The sequence below is a fragment of the Sitophilus oryzae genome, unplaced genomic scaffold (assembly GCF_002938485.1).
Source record: "Sitophilus oryzae breed Bouriz unplaced genomic scaffold, Soryzae_2.0 scaffold_1062_pilon_pilon, whole genome shotgun sequence".
NCBI lineage: Eukaryota > Metazoa > Arthropoda > Insecta > Coleoptera > Curculionidae > Sitophilus > Sitophilus oryzae.
Window position 1 is genome coordinate 675810 of NW_022145685.1, and position 23824 is coordinate 699633.

The 23824-nt window shown below is 37.6% G+C and overlaps 2 protein-coding genes across 2 annotated transcripts; one reads left to right on the forward strand and one right to left on the reverse strand.

Moving 5' to 3' along the window:
- Positions 1-394: 394 nt before the first annotated feature.
- LOC115877806 lies at positions 395-3392 on the forward strand. The gene is made up of 2 exons (XM_030894127.1): positions 395-439; positions 570-3392. Exons 1-2 carry the CDS (start codon positions 395-397, stop codon positions 3390-3392), a joined length of 2868 nt encoding a protein of 955 aa, XP_030749987.1.
- Positions 3393-3966: 574 nt separating this feature from the next.
- Positions 3967-23824, reverse strand: LOC115878053. The gene is made up of 3 exons (XM_030894411.1): positions 23676-23824; positions 23040-23245; positions 3967-5489 (listed from the first exon to the last, which is right to left on the reverse strand). The coding sequence occupies exons 1-3, from the start codon at positions 23743-23745 to the stop codon at positions 5187-5189; spliced, it is 579 nt and encodes a 192-aa protein (XP_030750271.1). The 5' UTR covers positions 23746-23824; the 3' UTR covers positions 3967-5186.

Consider the following 23824-nt stretch of genomic DNA (forward strand, 5'->3'; position numbering starts at 1 on the left):
GGGTCAAATGGGCAGTGTATGCGTCACAAATAGCCTCTCCTGTCAATTCCTACTCGCACCTCCAAGTGGTGACTCCTGGAAACTTCTCTGTACACTATAAAAAGCTAACTTGAACTTATCAAAAGGTACTACAACATAAAGTACCAACAGAGAAGGCCAACGCGAGAGGAAGAAACCACCGGCTGACAGGCTAGCACCCTGCCAGTTGAGATATAATCGCTGTAAAAACAAAAATACAGTTCCGAGGCGTGATGGAGGACCAGGGCACCTCTGTTCGGACACGCCATATTCCTATGCCTGGCGCAGAAAGTAGTGAGACAGGTGTAACAAGACAGGTGTACAGTGAGACAGGTAACCAACTCTCAATCTGAACCTGTTCCAACCTCGAGTAATGATGAAGGGCTTGAGGCTCTTTCCATTCCCGAGGCCAGAAATACAAGTAAGAAGACGCGTTTCAGATGGTCTGAAGAGATGAATACTCACCTTTACCGCTCTTACTTGCACATCACAAAAATGGAAACAAACTCTGAACCATACGGGAAAAGGTTGCATGAGGAAATGATCCGCAGCTTTCCAGAGCTTGCCGTAAAGTCGATGCAAAATATCCCGGATCAAAGAAGGCAGCTTTTAAAAAAAATCGACTACATCCAGACACAACTAAAAAGATCCGTCAAGAAGTTGCTGAAGAACTAGGATTGAACACCACTCAGGCTTCTGAACCTATAATAGATACAAGGGATCAAGAACACGAAGATAGACAAAACGCAGAAGACCAAGTAACGGAAATTGAGCGGGAACCAACTATTGTAGAGACCGAGGAAACCAGAACATTCCAGATACTTCAAAAAAATATCCTTCTATATAGTGGTATGAATCCAAGAATGAGACCTACTATACCCAGACTAAAAACTTCAAATCAAACAAAGAACATAATAAGTACCGTAAACAACGTGTTAGCGCATATCATTAATGACTGTAATGATATTATTACTCTGCACGACTACATCTATTCGGCAGCGGTCACAATAACAGAAATGCATAACCAAACCACCACAACAGCTCACAGTACCAGATCCAAATCAAGGCAACCGGCATGGCAAACTAGACTGGAGAAAAAAATTAAGTGGATAAGAAAAGATATAGGCATTCTTACACAATATACAACGTCGACCAAGCATACCTCAAGAATAACGAGGAAGGTGAACATCATAATAGATAAATATAAAAATGACTATAACAAGACAACAGCGGAAATATTAGACTACACCAAGCAGAGACTACAAATATATGCCAACAGAATGCGCAGATATAAAGAAGCATACCAAAGAAGAATTGATAATAAACTTTTCCAAAACAATCAAAAAGCATTTTATAGAAAGATCCAAAATCCATACGATCAAACGCATAACAATAATACACCCACAGCAAAGGAAACTCGTGATTTTTGGTGTAAGATATGGGAAGAACCTGTCAGACATAAAGAAAATACAGAATGGATAAGACGTGAAACAGAGCGAATGAGCAACGTTCAAAAGATGCCTGCACAAAATATTAGCAAAGAAGATGTAAGACGATGCTTAACAGGAACACACACAGAATGGATAAGACGTGAAACAGAGCGAATGAGCAACGTTCAAAAGATGCCTGCACAAAATATTAGCAAAGAAGATGTAAGACGATGCTTAACAGGAACACACAACTGGAAAATGGCGGAACCAGACAAGCTCCAAAACTACTGGTATAAAAAACTAACATGCATTCATGAAAAGATAGCAGCAATACTTAACGACTTTCTTAAACAGCCGAACACCATACCAAAATTCCTCACAGAAGGCAACACCTATCTCTTACCTAAAACCATGACATCTTCTAGCGATCAATCAAAATATAGGCCTATAACCTGTTTGCCTACACTCTATAAGTTACTAACAGGTATTTTATGTAATAAAATATATGAACATATTGATACCAATAATCTGATGACTCAAGAACAGAAAGGATGTAGGAGGAAGGCTCAGGGATGTAAAGACCAACTAATAATCGACGCAGTAATCATGGAACATGCGAAAAAGAATAAAAGAGACCTGCATACAGCATTCATAGACTACCAAAAAGCGTTCGACAGCGTGCCCCACTCCTGGCTGATAGAGAGTCTTAGGCTGTACAAAATCGATACACAAATTGTTACACTACTGGAAAGCCTTATGAATTCATGGAAAACGAACCTGATATTGAATAACCAGACCACAGACATTTCGATTCATATTAAACGGGGAATATTCCAGGGTGATGCACTAAGTTCCCTCTGGTTCTGCATTGCATTAAATCCATTAAGCAGCATGTTAACCCACACGGACAGTGGATTTAAGATATCTGAAGAAAATGTGAGTCACCTTATGTATATGGATGATATCAAACTGATATCCAACACACAAAATGGTCTAAATAAACTTATAAGAACAACTGAAGAATTTTCCAATGATATAAGAATGAACTTTGGCCTAGAAAAATGTAAAACAAACCATATGAAAAGAGGAAAATGGTGTCAGTCAGATGACTTCATCCTTCTAGAAGAATCAGGAGGAGGAACTGTGAGATCTATGGATAAACATGAAACATACAAATATCTAGGGTTTATACAGTCACAGGGAATTAATGGCAGTGAAATGAAAAATCAAATAAAGAACACATTCAAGACCCGATTAAATGCTGTCATGAAGACCCAGCTCTGCGGAAGCAATAAAGTCCAAGCTACAAATACATTTGTAATGCCAACGATAACATATAGCTTTGGAATCATTAAATGGACCCCTACAGAACTGGACGAACTAAACAGGTCTGTTAGAACAACGTATACAAAATATCGATCCCATCATCCAAAAGCATGTAAAGAACGTTTCCATCTTCCAAGAGATATAGGGGGGCGAGGCGTCATGGATCTGCGACTACAATATAAAAAACAAATTAAAAACCAACGAACGTACTTCCACATGATAGCATCAACATCAAGCCTCTATGATACCATAAGCAAAACAGATAAAAAGTTGACGCCTCTGAATCTTAGTGATAAAGAAATGAATATAGATGCTGGTTACACAATAGCCCTGCAAAAAAGCAAGTGGCAAGGAAAAGAGCTACATGGCCGATACCTCAACACACTTGATCTGGACAGCATTCATAAGCCAGCTTCAGTAGCATGGCTAACACACGGAACGATTTTCCCAGAGACAGAGGGATTTATGTGCGCAATTGAAGACGAAGTAATAGCCACAAGATCATACCTAAAATATATAATAAAGGACCCCACAATTAAAACAACTGTATGCCGAATGTGCGGAGAAGGAAACGAGAATATAGAACACATTATTAGTAGTTGTACAACGCTAGCTTGAAGAGAGTATGCCGACAGACATAACAATGTAGCAAAAATAATACATACAGAACTTAGTTTGAAGTAAAAATGCATTAACGAGCGCATTCCATATTATAATTATGTCCCAATGAGCGTCCTAGAGAATGATGCTTGTAAATTATATTGGGATAGAGAAATATTAACAGATCGGACTGTGCAACATAACAGACCAGACATATGTCTGCTGGACAAACTCAAAAAAGAAATCTATCTTATTGATATCGCTGTCCCTGCCCCTACAAATGTCAACCGAAAACATCAAGAAAAGATCGACAAATATACCTTACTAGCACAGGATATGAAAGAGGTCTGGGGAGTGGATAGGGTGTCAGTGGTGCCTATAGTGATTGGATCAACTGGAGAAATCCCCAAGCAGCTCCTTCACAATCTGAAAAAACTGGAACTTAACCAAAATCTTTACATACAACTTCAGAAGTCAGTTATTCTCGCAACATGCAACATAATGAGAAAAGTATTAAACTTGAGAAGATAGCTAAAAACTATTGTCTTGCCCCTTGGGGCCGACAATAGATTTACTTACCCTGTAACGTGACAAAAAAAAGGACTTTATTTGTACAACTGTGCCATATACAATAATAGAACAAAGAGACAAAGAGAAAAAAAGTAGTGTACAAAAAGGCGAGGTTCAGTTGAGCAGATTAGATATCTGCCCTCTGTTCAACTAACCCACAGAGAAGAAAATATTTGTTAACAATAATAAAAATTAATGAAACTAAATCTTAAGTAAATCTACAAATATGTAACCTTAAAATTGCATAAACAGTATAAAAATAAATTTATTTACGGCATGAAATATAATAAAATTTATATAGAAGAGAAATATATTAACAAAAATACAAAATAATACAAGCAAACTTAACATTGAACATGCTCATTATAATTATAATCCGTTTATTTATGCTGTCCCACCATGTGCTGAAGAACAATTCTCTTAAATGTAGCCCTAGACATCCTGTTAATATTTTCGGAGAAATCGTTTAAATATTTTGCGATTAAATATGAAAAGGATCGTTCATACAAAGTAGTATTGTGACTAGGAATTGTTAGCTTTCCCTTAAATCTAATGTATATATATATTATTATTATTCATAATAATATTATGAATGTCTGTGCGAAACCGAATTTTCTCGTAAAGAACTTGTTTATTAAAATTTTGTAGAACAGACAAAGCAGATGAAGGTGGCACCGCTCGTTCATCAATAACCATCCTGAATGCTTATATGCTTGACTAATATGGTCATATTTCCGGATCCCAAAAATTAGACGTATACAAGAATTCAGCAATTTTTGAATGCTATTAGCAATTCGCTTTGTAATGCAAGGTCCATAGAGAACATCGCAAAAATTTAAATGTGACAATACCAGTGCCTCGCATAACATTGTTTTTATATTTCTATTTAATACATGACGATGTTGAAAGAGAAGTTTCAAATTTAAATAAGCTTTCTGAAGGCATGCATTTATATGCTCTTGAAATCTGGCGAATGTTACTGTTCGTTTCCATTCGTGCCCATTCAAGAGAAGTCTTACTCAATCAGTAAATCAAAGGAAAATTCCAGCCGCGGATGACTGGAAACGTTGCTTAGTGAACTTATTGATACATCATTTGCGTTGCTGAATTGAACACGTAAACTTCTACGAATGAATGGCTATATGTGCCAAATGTATTCTCAGCTTTAATACAAAAAAAAATAATATATATCTCAGTCCAAAAAATATAACAAATTATCTCAATAATAAAATAACATAATAATCAGTTAGGCAGGCTTCGGAAATTGATATCCAGCACATTATTTCCATTGTACGTTAAAACATCGAAAGATCTGGCATTTAATTCTTTATCTTTATAAACAAAGTACATCAGAGCATCGCCAATATTTCCTGCCAGTACTTTTCCAATGGCAATATCGCCTTGATAATTAACCCTGCCAATATAGAGCCATTTTCCGTCCTCGACGCCTCCGCGAATGAAGTGGAGACTGTTGGTCAGGAGATGCAGATCGGTTGAATTCGTTCGAGTCCACGTGAAGTATTCCGGGCGTTGACTGCATAGAATCTAGAAGCAAATACATTAGCATTACTATCTCAAAGATCTTCTGCAAAGATTTATACAACTGACTTAAAAAAATGCCCTAAATATTGAGGCGCTCACCAGCACGAAAAACCGGCACCTTAAAATTTTGATGTAGGTACTTTAAAGTTTAATATATTTTGTCCTAGTGGGCCGATTTTGATGCTAAATTATTTGACTTTTTAGCATCTCTTTCTAAATTAAAAATGAAAGTTGCCGTCTGTTAATTTTACGAGGGAAAACAAAATGTTGAAATTTTGGTGAAAGCTTGAAACACCTTGTGGTATTAGTCCACAAAGCTAGGAATTTAAAAATCATTTTACCATCTAGGTACATCTTTTCACGATAGTTTGCTTATGGACTCATCTCAATAACTTTATTTTTATTGGAGATATTCTATAATAGATATTTTGAATAAGACAGTAATCATTTACATCTATTGAGCACTGATTTTGGGCCCTCATCAACACATTTTATAAAACTGTGTTTATTGTTTTTGTAATGTCACTGTCATTGAAAAGTATTATTATTGTTTATTGACGTTTACTCAAGTAGAGATGGTTTTAAGTTCGGAACTATCGGCTATTTTTGCTTTAATTGATCACGGAAAAGATCAACTTTTGAACTTAAAACCATATCTGCTAGATTAATTGTCCAGCAGACAAAAATATGATTTTTCAAAGACAGTGAGTTTACATAAACCGTAAACCCTATTTTATAGTTCTTTTGTAGATGAATGTCTGTTGAATGACTAGCACCAAAAGCAAACGCATGGTTTTAGTGTAAAAATTACGAAAATATGTTAGCTTCTTCTTCAAAAGCGAATATCTCCAAAAACATAAAGCTATTGAGATGAACCAAAAAACAAGCTATCGGCAAAATATACACGTAGATGATAAAATGATTTTTAAATTCCTTGCTTTTAAGGTCCGACGGAGATCTCGGCCTCGGTCTCGGTTACAGTCATTCTTTGTTAAAAATCAGGCCGAGATCTCGGTCTCGTTCTCGGCATAAAAACGCGGAGATTTCTTTTGACTGCTCTTGTCTCTGCTCTTGGCTCTGATTGACTGCTTACTGCTCACAATCGTCCAATTAGCTTATTTTTGAGCGTATAGCTCCACCTATCAATGCGTGGATGAATGAAATACTCGTCCGAATGGATCATATCTGATTCATAAACGATTAGATTTTTACAAATTTAAGTTTTGGGTTCGTTGAAGGACTTTAGAGCTACAATTTTAAAAATATTTTTACAAGACACAGAGTGTCCCAAATAAGTAAAAAATATTTAAGTTATATTTTTTTAAATGGAACACCCTGTATATTATTCGAATATTAGATTCTACTATTAAAATAAAAGTAAATTTGATTAAGGTTTATCGCAGTTAAGCCTTACCGTTTTTGAAATATTTTCAATTTTATGAAATTGCAGTAAAAATTTTAAGGCTTCAAATCTCCAAGAAAGAGATAGACCTTCCGAAACGTTAAGAATGTTTTCTTTTTTAGGCAAATTTGTATAACTGTACACATAACTTCTCACAAGTAGTATTTTCTTGCAGTGCAGTGGCGAAATACCCATAAAGGATTTTTGAGAGACTATACTCGTATACCGTGCTGGCAACTGTTACTTTCGGGTCGGCATTTACATGTGTGGAAGTAAATCGCATGGGGATCTTATTAAGTCGGAGTGAGAGAAATGCGACCGACAGACGCGACGCGCGACTTGTGCTGTGGCGGCGTTGCCGATACGCCTTTCCCTATCAAGTAAACTAAATTCACGATCGCAAACCGCTTATTTTTAAAAGACTTTTTTTTCAAGAGAAAACTAGAAAAAATCATTAGGTTTGTAATGTTTGTGAGCATCTGAAATGGAATTATAAGGATATCGTTAGGGTGTCATTTTTTTATAACGAGAAAACGTCAGTAATCGCGATAATTTAAAAACTCAACTTTTTAACACATAACAGACCATAACTCAAGAACTACTTTAGATATTGAAACTTTTTTTTATTTTCAAGATCGGATATTTTACAATATGTTTACATAAAAAAAATTCGATAAGCTTGTTTTTTCCATTCAAAAATTGTAAACAATCCATCCATTTACTTTTAGAGCATAGCAATTTTCAGCAATCGTGTAATTTTTTTATTGATAAAGATTTTCACATACTGTCTACAAAGAAAATACAGCAGAAATATTAACAAAGTTCTTGAAAAAAACTGCAATCTATTATTTCTAATAGATTTCGAGATATCGATTTTTGAATTCAGAGTTCTAATAGCGCGACCACTATCGAACACCCACTCAATTCCACTTATTTTTACCAAAAATGCAAGTGTTTCTAGCTTGCACTTAAAAAAATTCAAGCTATAGGGAAAATTGCAACGACTCGTTAATTACTTTACTTTATTTTTTCATATCCGGATTATATTGTTACGGATTCCGTGGGTCCACTATTTAAACTCACGATAAAATACTTAACGAATTTATTTGTTTCACTCTGTACACACAACTTATACTATTTACAACACAACTTATGCAACTACTATTACTCTAACGGTATTTCGCGGTATTATCAAACTTCAGACTATCTTCAGACTTGTCCAACTGTCAAAGCGCGGGCCTTATATACCCCCTGGCGATTGTTTCTAGATTTTTCTAAAGAATTCTATAATTTTCTTTTACTTTCTGGCGAATGCGCCAGGTTCCTCAATGCACGTTGCGATTATTTAGCAGTATGCAGTTATGCAACCAGTAATACACCTTGACAATATTATAGTTTATTAACCCAGTAATGGGCTACATCCAATGCTTCCCGTTTAGCCAGCCATAGGTCATCGAGGGTACATCTGTGAGGGCACGCGGGACATTGAAGAAGATGTTCCATGTCCTGAAAGGCAGTCGCATTTGTCGTCATTTCTGTCCAGCAAACCCCATTTAATCAAATTGGATTTTACTGGGGCCACCCCAGTTCTGATTCGGTTGAGCATTCTCCAGATTTTCCAGTCGCTAGAAACACCATTTGATGGGTCTCCTCTAAGTGGGTAATGGGAGGGAGGTTTATCCAGGGGGTGGCTTAGAAAACGGCGTCTGGATTTAAGTCTACCTGTGCCGCACTCTTGGCCAAAAATTGAGTGACGAGCATCAAAGGTTTGTTTTAACTTCTCAGTATGTTCATGAGTTTTTCTGCGTAAATCGGGGCTTGTAAAACCTGCGGCCTTATAAAGGTTTTCTAAGGGGGCGGGTTTCATACAACCTGTCACTATTTTGCATGTTTCATTCAGACTGATGTTCAACTTTTTTGGGCAGGCATATTCTGCAGTTGAAAAACACAGAGTTTGAGCAGAAGTTCTGACCATGATAGGTTTGGCTCCCCATTTATTATTGGTCAGCTTCCTTATAAGGGAATTTCGTGCTTCGACTTTTTTGTGTGTTTTTTCGCAGTGATATTTGTAAGTCAATGTTCTGTCCAGCACGACGCCAAGATAGGTAGGCTTATCTGTGTGTTCTAGTAGTGTCCCGTCCCATGTAACATTAAGTCTGCGGGTCGCCTGTCTCGAATTAAGGTGGAATGCACTCACTTTAGTTTTGGTGGGGTTGGGTTTAAAAGATTTCATTTTGTAATAGGTTGACATTGTTTTTAGGGCGCTTTCTAGTTTCTCCTCGATATCTTCGAACCCTTTGCCTTCAACTGTTATTGCTAGGTCATCTGCATATGCAAAGGTTCTAGTGTTATCTGGAATAGGTTGGTCATTTGTATATATGTTGAAAAGAATTGGTACCAGCACGCTCCCTTGTGCCAACCCATTCTTCTGGTTTCGCCATCGACTCTTTTTGCCCTCGAGCGTCACGAAAAACTGCGTTTTAGAGCAAGGATTCGAGTATCTTGACTAGGTGGTAATCTTTCAAGGTCTCATTGGCTTTATGCAGTAATATCTTGTGGTTTACCGTGTCATAGGCGGAACTTAGGCCGACTAGGGCCAGCCCTGTGATGTGTTTATTCTCAAAACCCTCCTCGATATGTTCTGTCAATGCGAGGATTTGACTGGTGCTTTCCAGGTCTGAATCCTGCCTGTTGTGGAATCAGCTTTGAATCGACGGTCTTCTCTATTCTGTAGAGGATTAGTCTTTCGTAGAGCTTAAACAGATGGCAAAGGAGGGATATGGGTCGGTAGCTTTTCGGAGACTCTGGATTTTTCCGGGTTTAAGGAGAGCTTTTGACTTCCGCCACAGTTTTGGAATTTGAAAGGTTTCGCGACATACGTTGAAAAGTTTAAGTATCCATTCTTTGGTTCCAGGACCGACATTTTTGATCTGTTCCACGCACATATCGTCATTCCCAGCGGCTTTTCCATTCTTCATGGTATTTATACCATTGTTCAACTCTTTCATGGTAAATGATTTCTGAAAGTTGGTGTTTTCAGTTGGTATTAGGCGTTTGATTTTGGTTTTCTGGCATTTGGAGTTGAATTTGCCATTTAGAAGGAGTTGGTTGGCCACTTGATTGGGTGTTACATTGGCAGGGGCCTTGCTTAGTTTTGGGTCACCATCCAGTTTCTTGATTAGATTCCAAGCTATTTTACTACTATGAGACATGTCCATTCTATCCAGGGTTTGAGACATGTCCATTCTATCCATTTCTTCTCACGTGCCTCGCTGAGAGCTGTCATTAAAGCTGTTCCGCAGGTGATGGTTTGATCGCTGAATGGATCTTCCGCAAACAATTGTTTGTACCGCTCCAGGGTGTCCTTTGAGGCATTCGAGAGCCCTGGAATGTAATATTGTCTGCAGCCCCTAGGAATATATCATCTGGATATCTTTCGCAGGGACTCAACAAAGATGTGGTAGTTGCTTGGTGTTGGGGCCAAATTGGCTATTTCCTCATCCAGCACTTGGGAGTATTCTGGCCACCTGGCTTTTTTAAAGTTGAATCTCCTACGAAAAGGTATTTTGGTTATTTTGATTGTAAAGTAGACTTGGATTCCTATAGGTCGGTGTTGTGTCTTTGGAATTGCATTATATACATTTTTGCAGCAGGTGTCATGGATGTTCCTACTGACAAAGCAATTATCGGGGTTATAACCTCGCTTCCAAATTTTGCTGTTGAAAGAGCAAGGGAGCTTGGGATCGTGGAGAAGTGAGAGGCTGGTAGCCTCAGCCCATTGCTCCAGTAATTGACCATTGGAGTCTGTTTTGCCATATCCCCAGGTAGTGCTGTGACAGTTAAAATCGCCCACAACAAATTGAGTCTTCTGGTTGTTAAAGTTTCCTGGCATTGAAAGGTCTAGGTTTTGGCCAGGGGGTTTATATACGGAGCTTATTGTGAATGATCCGCTTTCGATAGTTAACACTTCAATGTCGTGAGTTATTTTCTTACTCGTGGATGAGAGCAGTCGGGTCTGGTAAATATTGCGCTCCCGTACCTTCTGTGAGGTGCTTCTATAGCCCGACGCATTCCTTTAATATTGGGTCTGTTTGCTGTTTCATCTCTATGCGTTTCCTGCAGGCATAGTACGGCCCACTTTTCTGATTGGCATACTTGCGATATTATATCTTCTTTATTCTTTTTTTTTTCACAATAAGGGGCCGTCCTCTGCCGGAAACACTGCGACCTGTGAGGTCTATTGTGTTTGTCCCCTTTCTATATCTGCACCCATTCTCCTATCCCTGTGCCCTGCACTAACTTATCCTTGATAGGATGGGAGCATAGTTCCTCCGGTTCTAGCCTAGCTTTCCCAAATAAAAAGTGTCGCTTGCGATCCAGAGCCTCGCAGTGACATATTATGTGCTCCGCTGTTTCAGGATCTTTATCGCAGAGTCTGCAGCAAAGACTTCCTTGATACAGATTGAGCTTGTTCAGGTAACACTTGACAGCCATATGTCCTGTCAAGAGGACTGTTGTAATCTGCAATTTATTCCTGCTAAGCATTAGCAGTTCTTTTGCGGTTTTGGAGCTAGGTCCTTGGATAAAAGCCTTGCTGTGCCTGTGCCCCTGTCTGTTTCTCCAGTGGACATTCTGCTTTTCCCTGATCCAGAGTTTTAATGCACTACGGGCCATATATTTGGGTATTCCCAGTACTGGCTCTGGACCAAGATAAGATGCCGATGATCCTTGCCTAGCTAGCTCATCGGCTTTTTCATGGGATGCATATGTTACTGAAGGCCTCACCACTCCAGTGTACAGCCAGTGCACCATCTGTGGTCTAAGGCCCCAGATTTTTCCATGAAGGCGTCTGACTACCGCTAGTGTAGTGACCGCCCTCCTTGTGACATTTTCCAAATGTCGGTTCCAGGTCAGTTTGGTATCAAGCGTGATTCCTAGATACTTGACCTCCCCCGAGAGAGGAATCTCATCACCGCAGAGTCTTAGAGGGCCTAGTCTTTGTAGGACTAATATTTAGTCCCTCCCGTGTCACCCATAATTCCACAATCTTCAAGGCCCTTTGCATTCGCTCCCTTACTGTTGTGTTAAACTTACCTCTGACTAACACGACCAAATCGTCTGCATATCCCAGAGTGTTGAAACCAGCCCTGTTGAGACTATTAAGCAGTCCGTCCATAACGAGATTCCACTGCAGAGGGGAGAGAACTCCCCCCTGCGGGCATCCTCCCGCCACCCGTACCGCAACAGTCTCATTTAGGAGGGTGGTATATGCCACTCGACTTTTGAGCATGCAGTCTATCCACCTGCAGCAGGTCTCCTCTAATCCGAGGTTCCTTGTAGCTCTCGTCAGTGACTGAAATGAGGTGTTATCAAACGCCCCTTCTATGTCGAGGAATGCCCCTAAAAGCACTTCTCTTGTTTCGAACGTCGACTCCACTTTGCTTACTAGCTGATAGAGTGCCGATTCGGTTGATCGTCCTGCTGTATATGGGCCTAAAAGCCTTTGCCGTAGAATAGTCCAGACGCCCATTCTTGGGTATAAAAGCTATCCTGGTCAGCCTCCAAATTCTCGGTATATATCCTAAGGCCAGACTAGCTCTTAGTAGTGTACAAAGTTTGCTCGTCAGTAGGTCTGGTCCTTTCTGGAGCATTATTGGACAAATACCGTCCGGTCCCGGTGATTTGTATGGCTCAAATGAGCTTATAGCCCATTTTAACTTTGATTGGTCAATCACCCTTTTTGAAACCTGCCAGTCTTCCCTTGAGGCTCTTCTCGTGAAGTTCTCAAGTCCACTACTCTTCCAGGTTTCTGGGGATTGCTCCAAGGCTATTGATCTGGGAAAGTGTACCCGAAAGAGTTCGGTCAGCGTCTCTTTCCCAGTGGATGTGTATTCTCCTGCACTAGTTACAAGAGAGTTAATTGAGGTCTGAGAGTCCTTAGAGAGTATTTTTTGAAGTCTGGCACATTCTGAGGTACTATCAATGCCCTCGCAGTACCTCCTCCAAGATAATCTCTTTGCTCTCTTCAGTTCCTTGTTATATTCGGTCAAAGAGGTCTTATATTCCCCCCAATCGCCGGATCTTTTTGCCCTATTCCAGTTTTTCCTTACCTGCCTTCTCCTTGCCTCTAGCTGGACGGTCCACCAGGGTGTTGCCCGTTTGTGGCTTCTGACAGTCTGGGGGCAGTTTTCCTCAAAAGAAGATCTGATCGCGTCAGTCAATTGCTCCGCGACCAGTTCCACCTCAGTCGCATTCCTTACCATTGATTTGATACTCGTCAGTTTGCTAGTTAGGTCTGCCCCAAAGGCTTCCCAATTTGCATTCCGAGGATCACGGTAGGTTTCTACGGTCCTTTGTATTCCCGAGATTTCAAACCTTATGTGTTTGTGGTCCGAGCAACTCTCCTCCTCTGACACACTCCAGTTTTTTATGAAATTGCTAACAAAAGTGGTGGCTAATGTTAGATCTATAACTTCCTGCCTTTGTGTGGTCACAAAAGTAGGCCTGTTACCTTTATTCATTACGTCTAAATTATTTGCCATAAAGAATTGCAGCAGAGCTTCGCCTCTAGGGTTTGTGTCTGTGCTTCCCCAGAAAGTGTGGTGCGCATTTGCGTCCGAGCCAATGATCAACTGAGATCCATTTCCTCTGCAGTACCTCACTAGCTCTTCATAGTCTCTGGTCGTGGTGGATCAGGGTCATCGAAAGGAAGATAAGCCGATCCGATTATAATGTCCTTCGGCCCTTCTCCGTTCGTTTTTAAGTGTACCGCTGTCAGATCCCTGTTGCAGAATTTTAGTAAGGGCAGTACTTTTAAGTGTGTTTTAATTAATATGCAGGTCCTAGGTCTGTCAGAGGTTCTACTGTATATAAGTTCCACTCCGACTCCCTTTAGGCCTTTTATTTGACCCTGATTTATCCAGGGTTCTTGTATCAAGGCAATGTCACAGGTCTCCATTACCTTACAGAGGACAGCCGAAGCTGCCCTACTGTGGTGCAGGTTCGCCTGGACGACCCTCATTTCGAGACTCAGCGCCCGTCAGTGCCCGGAAGAAGACCCGTCCGAGCTTATAGTAAGCCTTGAACTGGGTCTGCCCAAGGGCACTAAAAGACGCTAAGTCGATGGAGAAGGCGATGGTTTGGCCATTCTTCTCCACCTTCCTGCTTAGTGTAAGCCAGTCTCCCACATTCAGGCTAGGGTTTTGACGCCCAAGCCAGGTCCTGACTTCACTTTCCTCGACTGTCTCTGGTATCCAGACGAGGACTTTTGGTCTCTTAGGAAGGTCCTTAGAGTTGACCGTAGTCAAGTCCGCCCCTTCCCAGAGATTGTTTAAGCCGGCTACAGTATGCTGCAGCCATTCTTTGGTGAGGTCGTTGGCACATGAGATCCAAAGAATCCCTCCCACGTACCTAGTTCCCTCAAACTGCGGCGGACTCTGGCTCCCTGAAGGTGTTTCAGTCAATGCCGCCAACAGCCTCGCTTGAATCAGGTCCGCTTGCTCCTGACTCAGTGTTGTCTCGGGATGGCGTCTGGAAATCACCGCCATCCTAAGTTCCCTTGAGGCGTCACTGTAAGAAACACCAGTCTGCACTTCCGTGCTCCTGGGTTTCTTCCTCAGACTGGCCACAGGTGGTGTAGAGGAGTCCGAGTGCGGTCTTTTTTTTGCCCGTACTTTCCTCCTTTTTCTTGGCTGGAGTGGAGCAGGTTGACGGTCCGGGTTTGTCCGTTTTCCCTCCTCTCTTTGCCCTATATTTCTTAGCAGGGTTCTCCCTTGTCCAGGTTCCTTCTGCTATTTTTTTAGCTTTCAGGATCCTCTTTTTCTGTGCTCCTGAAATTCTCTTGTTCCGCAGGCCTATGTTTCCAAGTCCTGTGGTTATATTTGACACCTCGGCAGGCTGTTTCTCACGATCCGCAGACGACTCTGCCCTCGTTGTACTTGGCCCAGCGTCGGTGTCTGGTTCTGCTCCAGAGTCTTCCCTTTCGGGATTCTCCGGAACATTTCTTGAGGAGTCACTCATTTCTGAGTCCTCCTCGTTCGTTTTTTTGGTTTTTTTATGTTCTCTGTCCATAGTTCCCACGAGTAGGGGTGAAAGAAGGTCAACGCCTGCAGAGCACCCAGTGCAGACGCAAGGCATGTTACTATGGGAGATTGCCCGGTATCCCATAGGCTCCGTTTGAGACACCCGTTTGAGGCACGGGTGGCATTCATCCATCGGCACGGATCGCGTGACACCTTGGATTAGCTTGTGTAATGTGTGTGTGTGTGTGTGTGTATGTATGTGTGAGTGTGTTAGTGAAGTGTGCTTTGTATTCTTCTTTGTCTGGCCTCTCCTCAGAGACCTGTTCGGCATGGGAGACCCTGCCAGTAGTTACCTACCGCCGACATAGCCCTCTGAGTCATTGAAGCACACAAGCCCCACCGGTCCGTCAAACCGAGAATACATAGGTGGGGTTCTTAATTCTTGGTGATTCCCTCAATGTTCAGGCTAACGATCGTCAAAGTTGTCTCTGAAAAGGGCCAGTTTTTGTTTTTGGCTTTTAATTGCATTGGTGTCCGGTGGTGGAAGGTTTGGCCGTTGTCCACTTAGACAACGTTTCCGGGGAGCGCCGGCATTTTAGTTTTCTTTGTTTAACATATGTGTAAAATGCACGCGTGGATGCACCTTCTTTGCTCCCCGACTCGTTAATAAATAAACAAATCAAGTATCACGAGGTACGTCTTTCCCTAGAACTTTAAGTACTGACAGAGGTATTGATTGGGTCGACCGGTCAACTGCGACAAATCTGCTATATCCCCTTCCACGTCTCTTGGCGATATGCACAGTTTCTCGGTTTATTTCATACGTTTGGCAACGTGTTTACTGTCCTCTCTCTGTTCAGTACATTATAAACTCATTGTACTCTTCTTACATACGGATATCTCGACCCAAGACTAACATTTGTGTACCAGCCCTTAGTATATAAAATTTTAAATACATTCAAATTTTAAGGTGCCCGTTTTTAGTGCAGCTGAGTGTATAAAAAGATAAGGTATTTAAGGTAAAAAATCTGAATTACGATATACAGTATGTCCCCGGATTGTCTTTAGAAAAGGAAAAACTTTTTTATTATTGACATTTTGAGAAATACGCATTCTTCATAAAAATGTTTGCTTCTTCTAAAATGGTTAATTCCGTTTATGTACTTTTTCAAATTTCCATATCGTTTTGAAGGAAAAAAACATGAGAATATAATTCAATTTCTTCCGAAAGTCCTAAAGATCAACAAATCAAAACGCGTTTCTTTTTATGGTAACATAATTTCATTTTCATTCTTTGGTAGATTGTTATTGATAGAATATTAATTAACCTCATAATTTTTGCTGTTTCATGATAAAGAAGCACAAAAAATTTAAGTACTTACTTTAATGCTACGGAAAGGGTGACCATAGTTATCGGAAAATGTGATACTTTAACAATAACAGCAAAAGTATGAGGTCAATCACAATTAACAATAACTGTCTATCAATAAATGATATCAAAATTATATTTCCATGAAAACAACATTTGATTTTTAGGACTTTTTAGCACTATTCTCATGTTTTTTTTTAATTTTCTCCAAAAACGGTAAAAATCTATATGAAGAATGCATTTTTGCCATAATGTCAATGATAAAAAAGTTTTTCCTCTTGTAAAGAAAATCCGGGGACATACTGTATAGAGCTTTTTCAGAACACTGGGTTACAGTGTAAAGGCGTATTCTCACGACTCGTGTACTTGACAAACATTTGTAATTGATATACAGGATATGCAGGGTGGCGCCTCTCATATGCCGCGGAGACTCCAACGAGAACGACAGTTTGTATTGAAATGAAATTTTGTGAGCATATGTAGGTTAATTCAGAGCACGTTTTAAAAAAATAGAGAGTTCTACAGGGTTTCACCAAAAAAAGTTACATATCAAAGTTGTGTTTTTTGCTCGTTTTTTTTGTAATGGAACACTCTATATATTAATTGATTTTCGGATTCTGGGAGAAAAATAAAGGCGAGTTTTATAAGAGAAGTATATATGACTAAAATGTAAGGTTTTTGACATATTTAACATTTTCTAGAAATAAAGAACAATTTTTAAATTACAATAAAAGCTACCTAAATTGGAATTTACCCGGTATAGCCTAATATGTACTTAAATTAACTATTGTACTTTATACCAAATTAAAACTTGATCCAAAAAGTTATACAGGATGAGACAAAATTATTATTGAACATTGGTCACCTTTAAAAGCATGTTACTTTTTTATTTTAAATGGAGTAGGAAACCCAGTATATTATTCCGATATTCATTGGAGAATTCATGTCTCTTCAAAATACTATTAAGGTTGCCTACCCCTTAAAAAAGGATTTTCCTTGATATTTTCATTTACATGATTTCATCTGACTAGATCTTATATAATAATAATAATAGCTCCCGTATATTATTCCGAGTTTAACATCTTGGGTGTAAGCAAGGTACAGCTTGCCATGCTAGAGCCGTTCGGTATACAAGGAAGGTAATGTGGCTAGCATTACGCTTCAACCGCCTATTATTACCTCAGGATTGTGAATCCCAAGTAGGTACTCATTTAAGGCTGAGTCGATCTAGGTACCTAAACTATTTTTATTTTATTAAAAATAGTCGGCAGATGAAATGCCGGCTGTGGGATTCGAACCTTTGTATTGGTAGACGAGAGCTGTACCTCTATATACGCCACCGGGTACCCAGATCTTATATTATTTGATAAAATCTAGGTGGCTGTGATATGTCTGACGTTACTTAAACATAGCTGTCTAATTAGTCCAACTTTAACAGTTAGTTATCATTTTGTCAGAGTTAAAACAAAAAAAAATTCTCAGAAATTTACCGTAAATGCAAACTTATCCTACATCAAAAAGAATCATTGTTGAGTATTTACTCTACAATCTTTAATTTTTGTTAAATTAACAAAAGGCATATCACGGCCACCTAGAGATTTTTGCAAATAATAAAGATCTACTGACGCAAAATCATAAAAATTAAAATATCTAGGAAAATCTGAAGAACTGCGGGCATGGATCTCGAGATTCAGGATATCAAACACGATTCAATTTAGATAAAGTTTATTATTGAAATGTAGAAAAATAAAATGTGAACATGAGAACTTTCATTCGCGCTATTTTCTATTGACAATACATATTATTACATTCTTGTGACAGGTAACTAAAGGAGGGTTCACACCTATTATACATATAATGCTACGTTTACAACTATAAGAATTGTATACATCAACACACCCCCTCAATTCTTACAATACTAAAAGAATATTTATTCTAATACATATAAAAAAATATTAAAAATAAACTTAAAAGTTATACTGAATTTTTATCACAAACATTTAACATTTCTCTAAAATATTTAAATTTTGGTGCACTTAGAGATTTTGTGAAAATATCTGCAACTTGTTCGGCTGTGTTTACATAGAATAATTTTATTTTATTTTCACTAACACACTCTCTTACAAAATGGTGTTTAACGTCTATGTGTTTTGTACGTTTAGTTTCTAACGTATTTGACATTTTTATACAAGACTGATTGTCTTCAAAAACATTTACAGGAAAAGCATTAAGGTTTAACAATTCAGACAAAAGTTGTCCAACGAAAATACATTCAGAAGTACAATCTGATAAGGCGATGTATTCTGCTTCTGAACTGCTCAAAGAAACTGTTGCCTGTTTTTTAGATTTCCAAAATACAAAGTTATTAAAAATTTTAATTTGATTAGATTGTTCTGAATTTTTATATAAAATACCAAATGTTTCTGTTCCTTTTAGATATATTAAGACATTTCTCAAATATTTCCAATGTTCATTATCAAAACAATTTTGATATCGACTAAAAAAGTAAATACAATAGCTTAAATGAGGTCTTGTTCCTAACATTATATACATTAAGAATCCTATTAGCTCTCTATATGGAAGATTAATATTTTTATTTATGTTATTATTAAAACTTAAATTTAATTTTAATTGAATTGGAATATTCATTATTTTACAATTTTGCATGTTAAACTTTGATAAAAACTTTCTGAATTAAGGCTGTCTGACTTAAAAATAATATGTTATTTCGTTTTTCAATTTCTAAACCTAAAAATTTTAAGATAAAATTTTCTTGACATTTTGGTGAAAGATCATGCATTTCGAAAAGTAACATTAATTTCTTCTTAAATTCATCTAACTTCTTCTGACTTTTACCAAATAAAATTATGTCATCAACATGAATAATAAGATAGATATCAGAATCAAAATACAAACATGGGTCACATTTAGATCTTTTAAAGTTTAAATTGGTTAACATTGTATGAAATTTTTGATACCGACATTTAGGAGATTCTCTCAAGCCGAACAAAGACTTCTTAAGCTTACATACAAATTCACTAGCCATATATACTGGTTCAGATAGATCTCCGTTTAGAAACGCACACTTAAAGTCAAGTTGATTGATATACAAATTTTTCTCTAAACTCAGTGATAGAAGTACACGTATGGACATCATTCTTGCTACAGGTGAGTATACATCTATGTGGTTATACTGTCCTTGCTGATAACCTCTTGCAACAAGACGAGCCCTCTTAACCACTGTACCATCACTTAAGTTTTTTTGTTTAAAAACCCATCTTGAGTCAATCTCTTTCACATTCTTAGGTCTTTTTGTCATTTCCCAAGTATAATTTTTGTTGATTGCACTTAGTTCATTTTGTATAGCTTCTTTCCAACCTTGTGACATGGCATCCTTGAAGTTTTGTGGAGAGTCAATACTTTCTATGAATAACGCTATCATTCCTTCATCATAGCTGTCACTAGAGTTTAGGTCGTCACGAGAATTTAAGTCATAGAATTTAAGTCATAATCGTCACGAGAATTTAAGTCATAATCTTCAAAATGTTTAGGTACTTGCATTGTTCTTCTTGGTCTTTCACTTTTGTTCATTATGTCTTCATAGTTTTCTACAGGGTCTTCTTGATTAGAATTGATACTTTCTGAGTCATTATCTTCAGCATCTGTCACATCATCATCATGAATTGTAACTTTTTCTTGTTGCTTACGAGTTCCAAACATTTTTGTTTCGTCAAATATTACATTCCTAGCAACTAAGATTCTTTCTTCTTGTGGATTCCAAAGACGATAGCCATTATTTGTATATCCTATTAGATTCATTTTCTGACTTCTCTTGTCAAATTTATTGTGTCTGTTTTCAGCTGGAATATGTACGTAGCATAAACATCCAAATATTTTTATTTTCGACAGTCCAGGCTTTTGTCTAAACCAAATTTGTGCTGGTACAACGTCGTCTGGTAATGTTGAAGTAGGTGTTCGATTAATAAGATAAGCTGCTGTTGCCACAACTTCTCGCCAAAATATTTTGTCCATATTTGCTTGAAAAATTAAACATCTGGCCTTATCTAACACAGTTCGATTAAATCGTTCTGCTACTCCATTTTGTTCAGGTGTTCTAAGTATGGTATATTCAAGTTTTATTCCTTTTTGTTTACAATAGTTTTTCATCTCATAGGATATGTATTCCCCACCATTGTCACATCTCAGTCTGTTAGGTAATTTCTGGAATTGATTTTCCACCATGGCAATATATTCCCTAAATTTCTGGAATGTTTCACTCTTATTTTGCATGAAATACCATAGAAAAATGAGAGTAATGATCAATGAAAGAAATGAAATACTTCTTACCATCATGTGACCTTGGGTTTAATGGACCACAAACATCACTGGATATACATTCCAAAATATTTTTCGCTTTCCTCTCATCTGATAATTTCTTAAAAGGCTTTCTTGTTTGTTTCGCTTCTAGACAAACATCGCAAATACTGGTTGACGGATATTTTGAAGAGTATCCCATTCTCTTGTGCCATAAATCTTTTTCATTTATCGACTTTACCAAATTTGCTTCACAACAAAATTCTGTTTGATTTAAATTTAAATTTAGTATGTACAAATCCCCTTCCAGCTTCCCTCTTAGAATAATATTATCGTTTTTGCTTATAATAACTTGTTTGTTTTGAAATATTATTTTTAAATCTTTGGATTCCATCTTTTTAACAGACAATAAATTATGAGTTAAATTTTTACAAAGAAAAACATTTTCTAATTTTATTTTCTGACCATTCTGTGAAATTAAGTGAAGAGTACCTTCATAGTTGGCTATAACAGATTCTCCAGCCTTGGCGACGTTTATTGAGTGGTTAACTTTCTTTTTATTCATTAGAAATTGCCCTAACTGTTCTGTTATTAAATGGTTCGTGCAACCTGAGTCTACTACAAATTTTAAAGGATTATGGCTATTCAATTTAGTTCCACTTTCATCAGAAAAACAGCTAATAAAGCTTACCTCATTTTTACATTGATTTTCTTCTTCAGCTAAAGTCGCTTTTTGACTTTCCTTTTTATTCTTGAAACAGTCCACCTTTTTGTGACCAACTTTCCCATATAGATAGCATTTAAAAGGAAATTTCTTCTTCACTGTTTTCTTCTTATTCTTGTTCTCGTTATTACCATAAAAAGCAGCAGAACTTCCTACTTCTGGAGTTAAATTACATTTTTGTCTTTGTTCTTCTGCCAGTAATTTACTTTTCATAAAATCAAGTGTCACATTTGCATCTAGCTGTGAAAACAGAATATCTATAGCTGTTACAACACTTTGATATTGGGGTTCTGATATAGAAGCTAAAAGCTGACTAACCGTTTCTATATCGTCAATTTTGCCACCTGCATTCTTGAAGTCTGTAACATTTTTTTCAAATTCTAGTATATAGGCATTCAGAGAGTCACCTGCTTGATACTTCATGTTCCTCAGTGTTCTCTGAAGCTGTACCTGTGATGCTACGCCACTCTTCGTGTATGTACTGCTTAAGGTATCCATAATTTCTTTTTCAGTTCCTTTAGTACGCACCATTTCGATAATGTTGTCACTTATACATTGCACAAGGATATTTCTGGCTTTTAGATCCCTCTTCTTCCATGCTGCTAACATATTAACCTCTGTTGGGGGTACCTCTGTTAGAACTTCCAGAACTTCGTTCTGCTCAAGGAGAAGCTTCACTCTAAACTCCCAGCTTGCAAATCCACTGCCATCGAAAAGTTTTATCACATTTCCTGCGCTTCCCGACATTATTCTTTTTCCACGCGTTACTGTTTAACCTCTAAATCTTGCCTATGTTTCCTGAATACCCGATCTGCACTATACTGGGCCCATAACCTGAAGAACTGCGGGCGTGGATCTTCAGATTCAGGATATCAAACACGATTCAATTTAGATAAAGTTTATTATTGAAATGTAGAAAAATAAAATGTGAACATGAGAACTTTCATTCGCGCTATTTTCTATTGACAATACATATTATGATATTCTTGTGACAGGTAACTAAAGGAGGGTTCACACCTATTATACATATAATGCTACGTTTACAACTATAATAATTGTATACATCAACAAAATCTTCATCTGAGGTACCTTATCTAACATAACCTTTCCGCAACGGTGAAGTAAAATTTAAAAAATAGGACGTCAAAATGTTCAGAATAAAAAGCGCTTTAAAATGATTTATCACACGACCCCTCATGCCATTTAAAAAAATTGGGTTGGTAGCCCTGGGGTTAGGGGGTTGAAGCAGGGCCATCCGATTTTTCATAAAACATCTTCCCCATCGATAAATTTGTTGACGTGTTTCCGCGAATATCACAAAACTGTCTATTTTTGCAGATAACGTAAGTTTTAAAATGTAAACCTAACCTAACCTAACCTAACACCCTGGATATATAAATTATGTTTGGTTAAAAAAAATTGCTAAAAATTATAACATTAAAAAGATTTAACTTGAAGGTGCCATGTTTATCCTAATTAGGACTAGATTATTTTTTCAATTAATTTAGTATTAATTTTATCATTTATAACTTCTCAAAAGGAATTCGTAGAAACTTTTGAAAATAAACGATTTGCTTCATTTTAAGAAGTTCTTTAAACAGTTTGAAATAATTTTTTTCAGTAAAATAAAATGGGGAAAACTTATATCTATAATTTTTAAAATTGACATGATTTTTTTCTATGTTCAGAGCGGCGATGTATCAGACTGCATACTCCAAATTACCTGAACAAAATTGTCAGCTGGTTTTACGCCATAACTGGCACCATAAACCGGCTCATCTGGATAGATCGTCGTAGGAACAATGTCTGAGTGGTTTTTTTTTATAAGAACTTGTCCTATGTACAAAGGGTTTCCATTTACATCATTGCCAGGTGAGAAGGCGTCGCTTGGTATAGTACCTCCTGGGTAGTAGTCTCTCCAAGTGTAGTCTTAAATTGGGAGGAAAAACCGAGATCAATTAACTAGTATACAAAAAACTAAATATTATTTAATACTGAAGAAACAAATACTTATTTAAATACATGATGGTTTTAAAAATGTATTCGTATCTTTCCTGAGTATTAATTTTGTATACCGGGTACGTAAATTTTAACCAAATTTATTATACATTTGATTAAACCAGAAAGTTAAGAAAATGAACAAAAATTTGATAAGTAAGCGTCAAATTATATATAACGTTACGCCTTACACAAAAACTTTGTTCTACTTTTATAATACAAAGACTATAATACATAAAAAGAGTATAATACAAAGAGTATATATACTCCTTGTTATATTTACCCTTGTATTTACCGTACTAAACCGTAAATAATATTTTATATAAAAAATTATAACAAAGAAAGCAAACTATGAACTTACCATTGTAAGCTAAGTTAAATTCAAGTATAAAGCTGACCAAAAAAGACAAAATTAAAATTTTAAATTGCATGTTGTCTTTTTAAAATAAACTGATTGACTGGTATAGGTCATCAGCTATGCAAAATCTCGATTGTAAATAACACGACGAA

Coding starts and splice junctions, on each gene's coding strand:
- LOC115877806 (XM_030894127.1), top strand. CDS start 395: ATGAAGGGCTTGAGGCTCTTTCCATTCCCGAGGCCAGAAATACAA. Junction 440..569: donor TCCCGAGGCCAGAAATACAA/GTAAGAAGACGC, acceptor AATGATCCGCAG/CTTTCCAGAGCTTGCCGTAA.
- LOC115878053 (XM_030894411.1), bottom strand. CDS start 23,745: ATGCAATTTAAAATTTTAATTTTGTCTTTTTTGGTCAGCTTTATACTT. Junction 23,246..23,675: donor ATTTAACTTAGCTTACAATG/GTAAGTTCATAG, acceptor TCCCAATTTAAG/ACTACACTTGGAGAGACTAC. Junction 5,490..23,039: donor CAGCTGACAATTTTGTTCAG/GTAATTTGGAGT, acceptor ATTTGCTTCTAG/ATTCTATGCAGTCAACGCCC.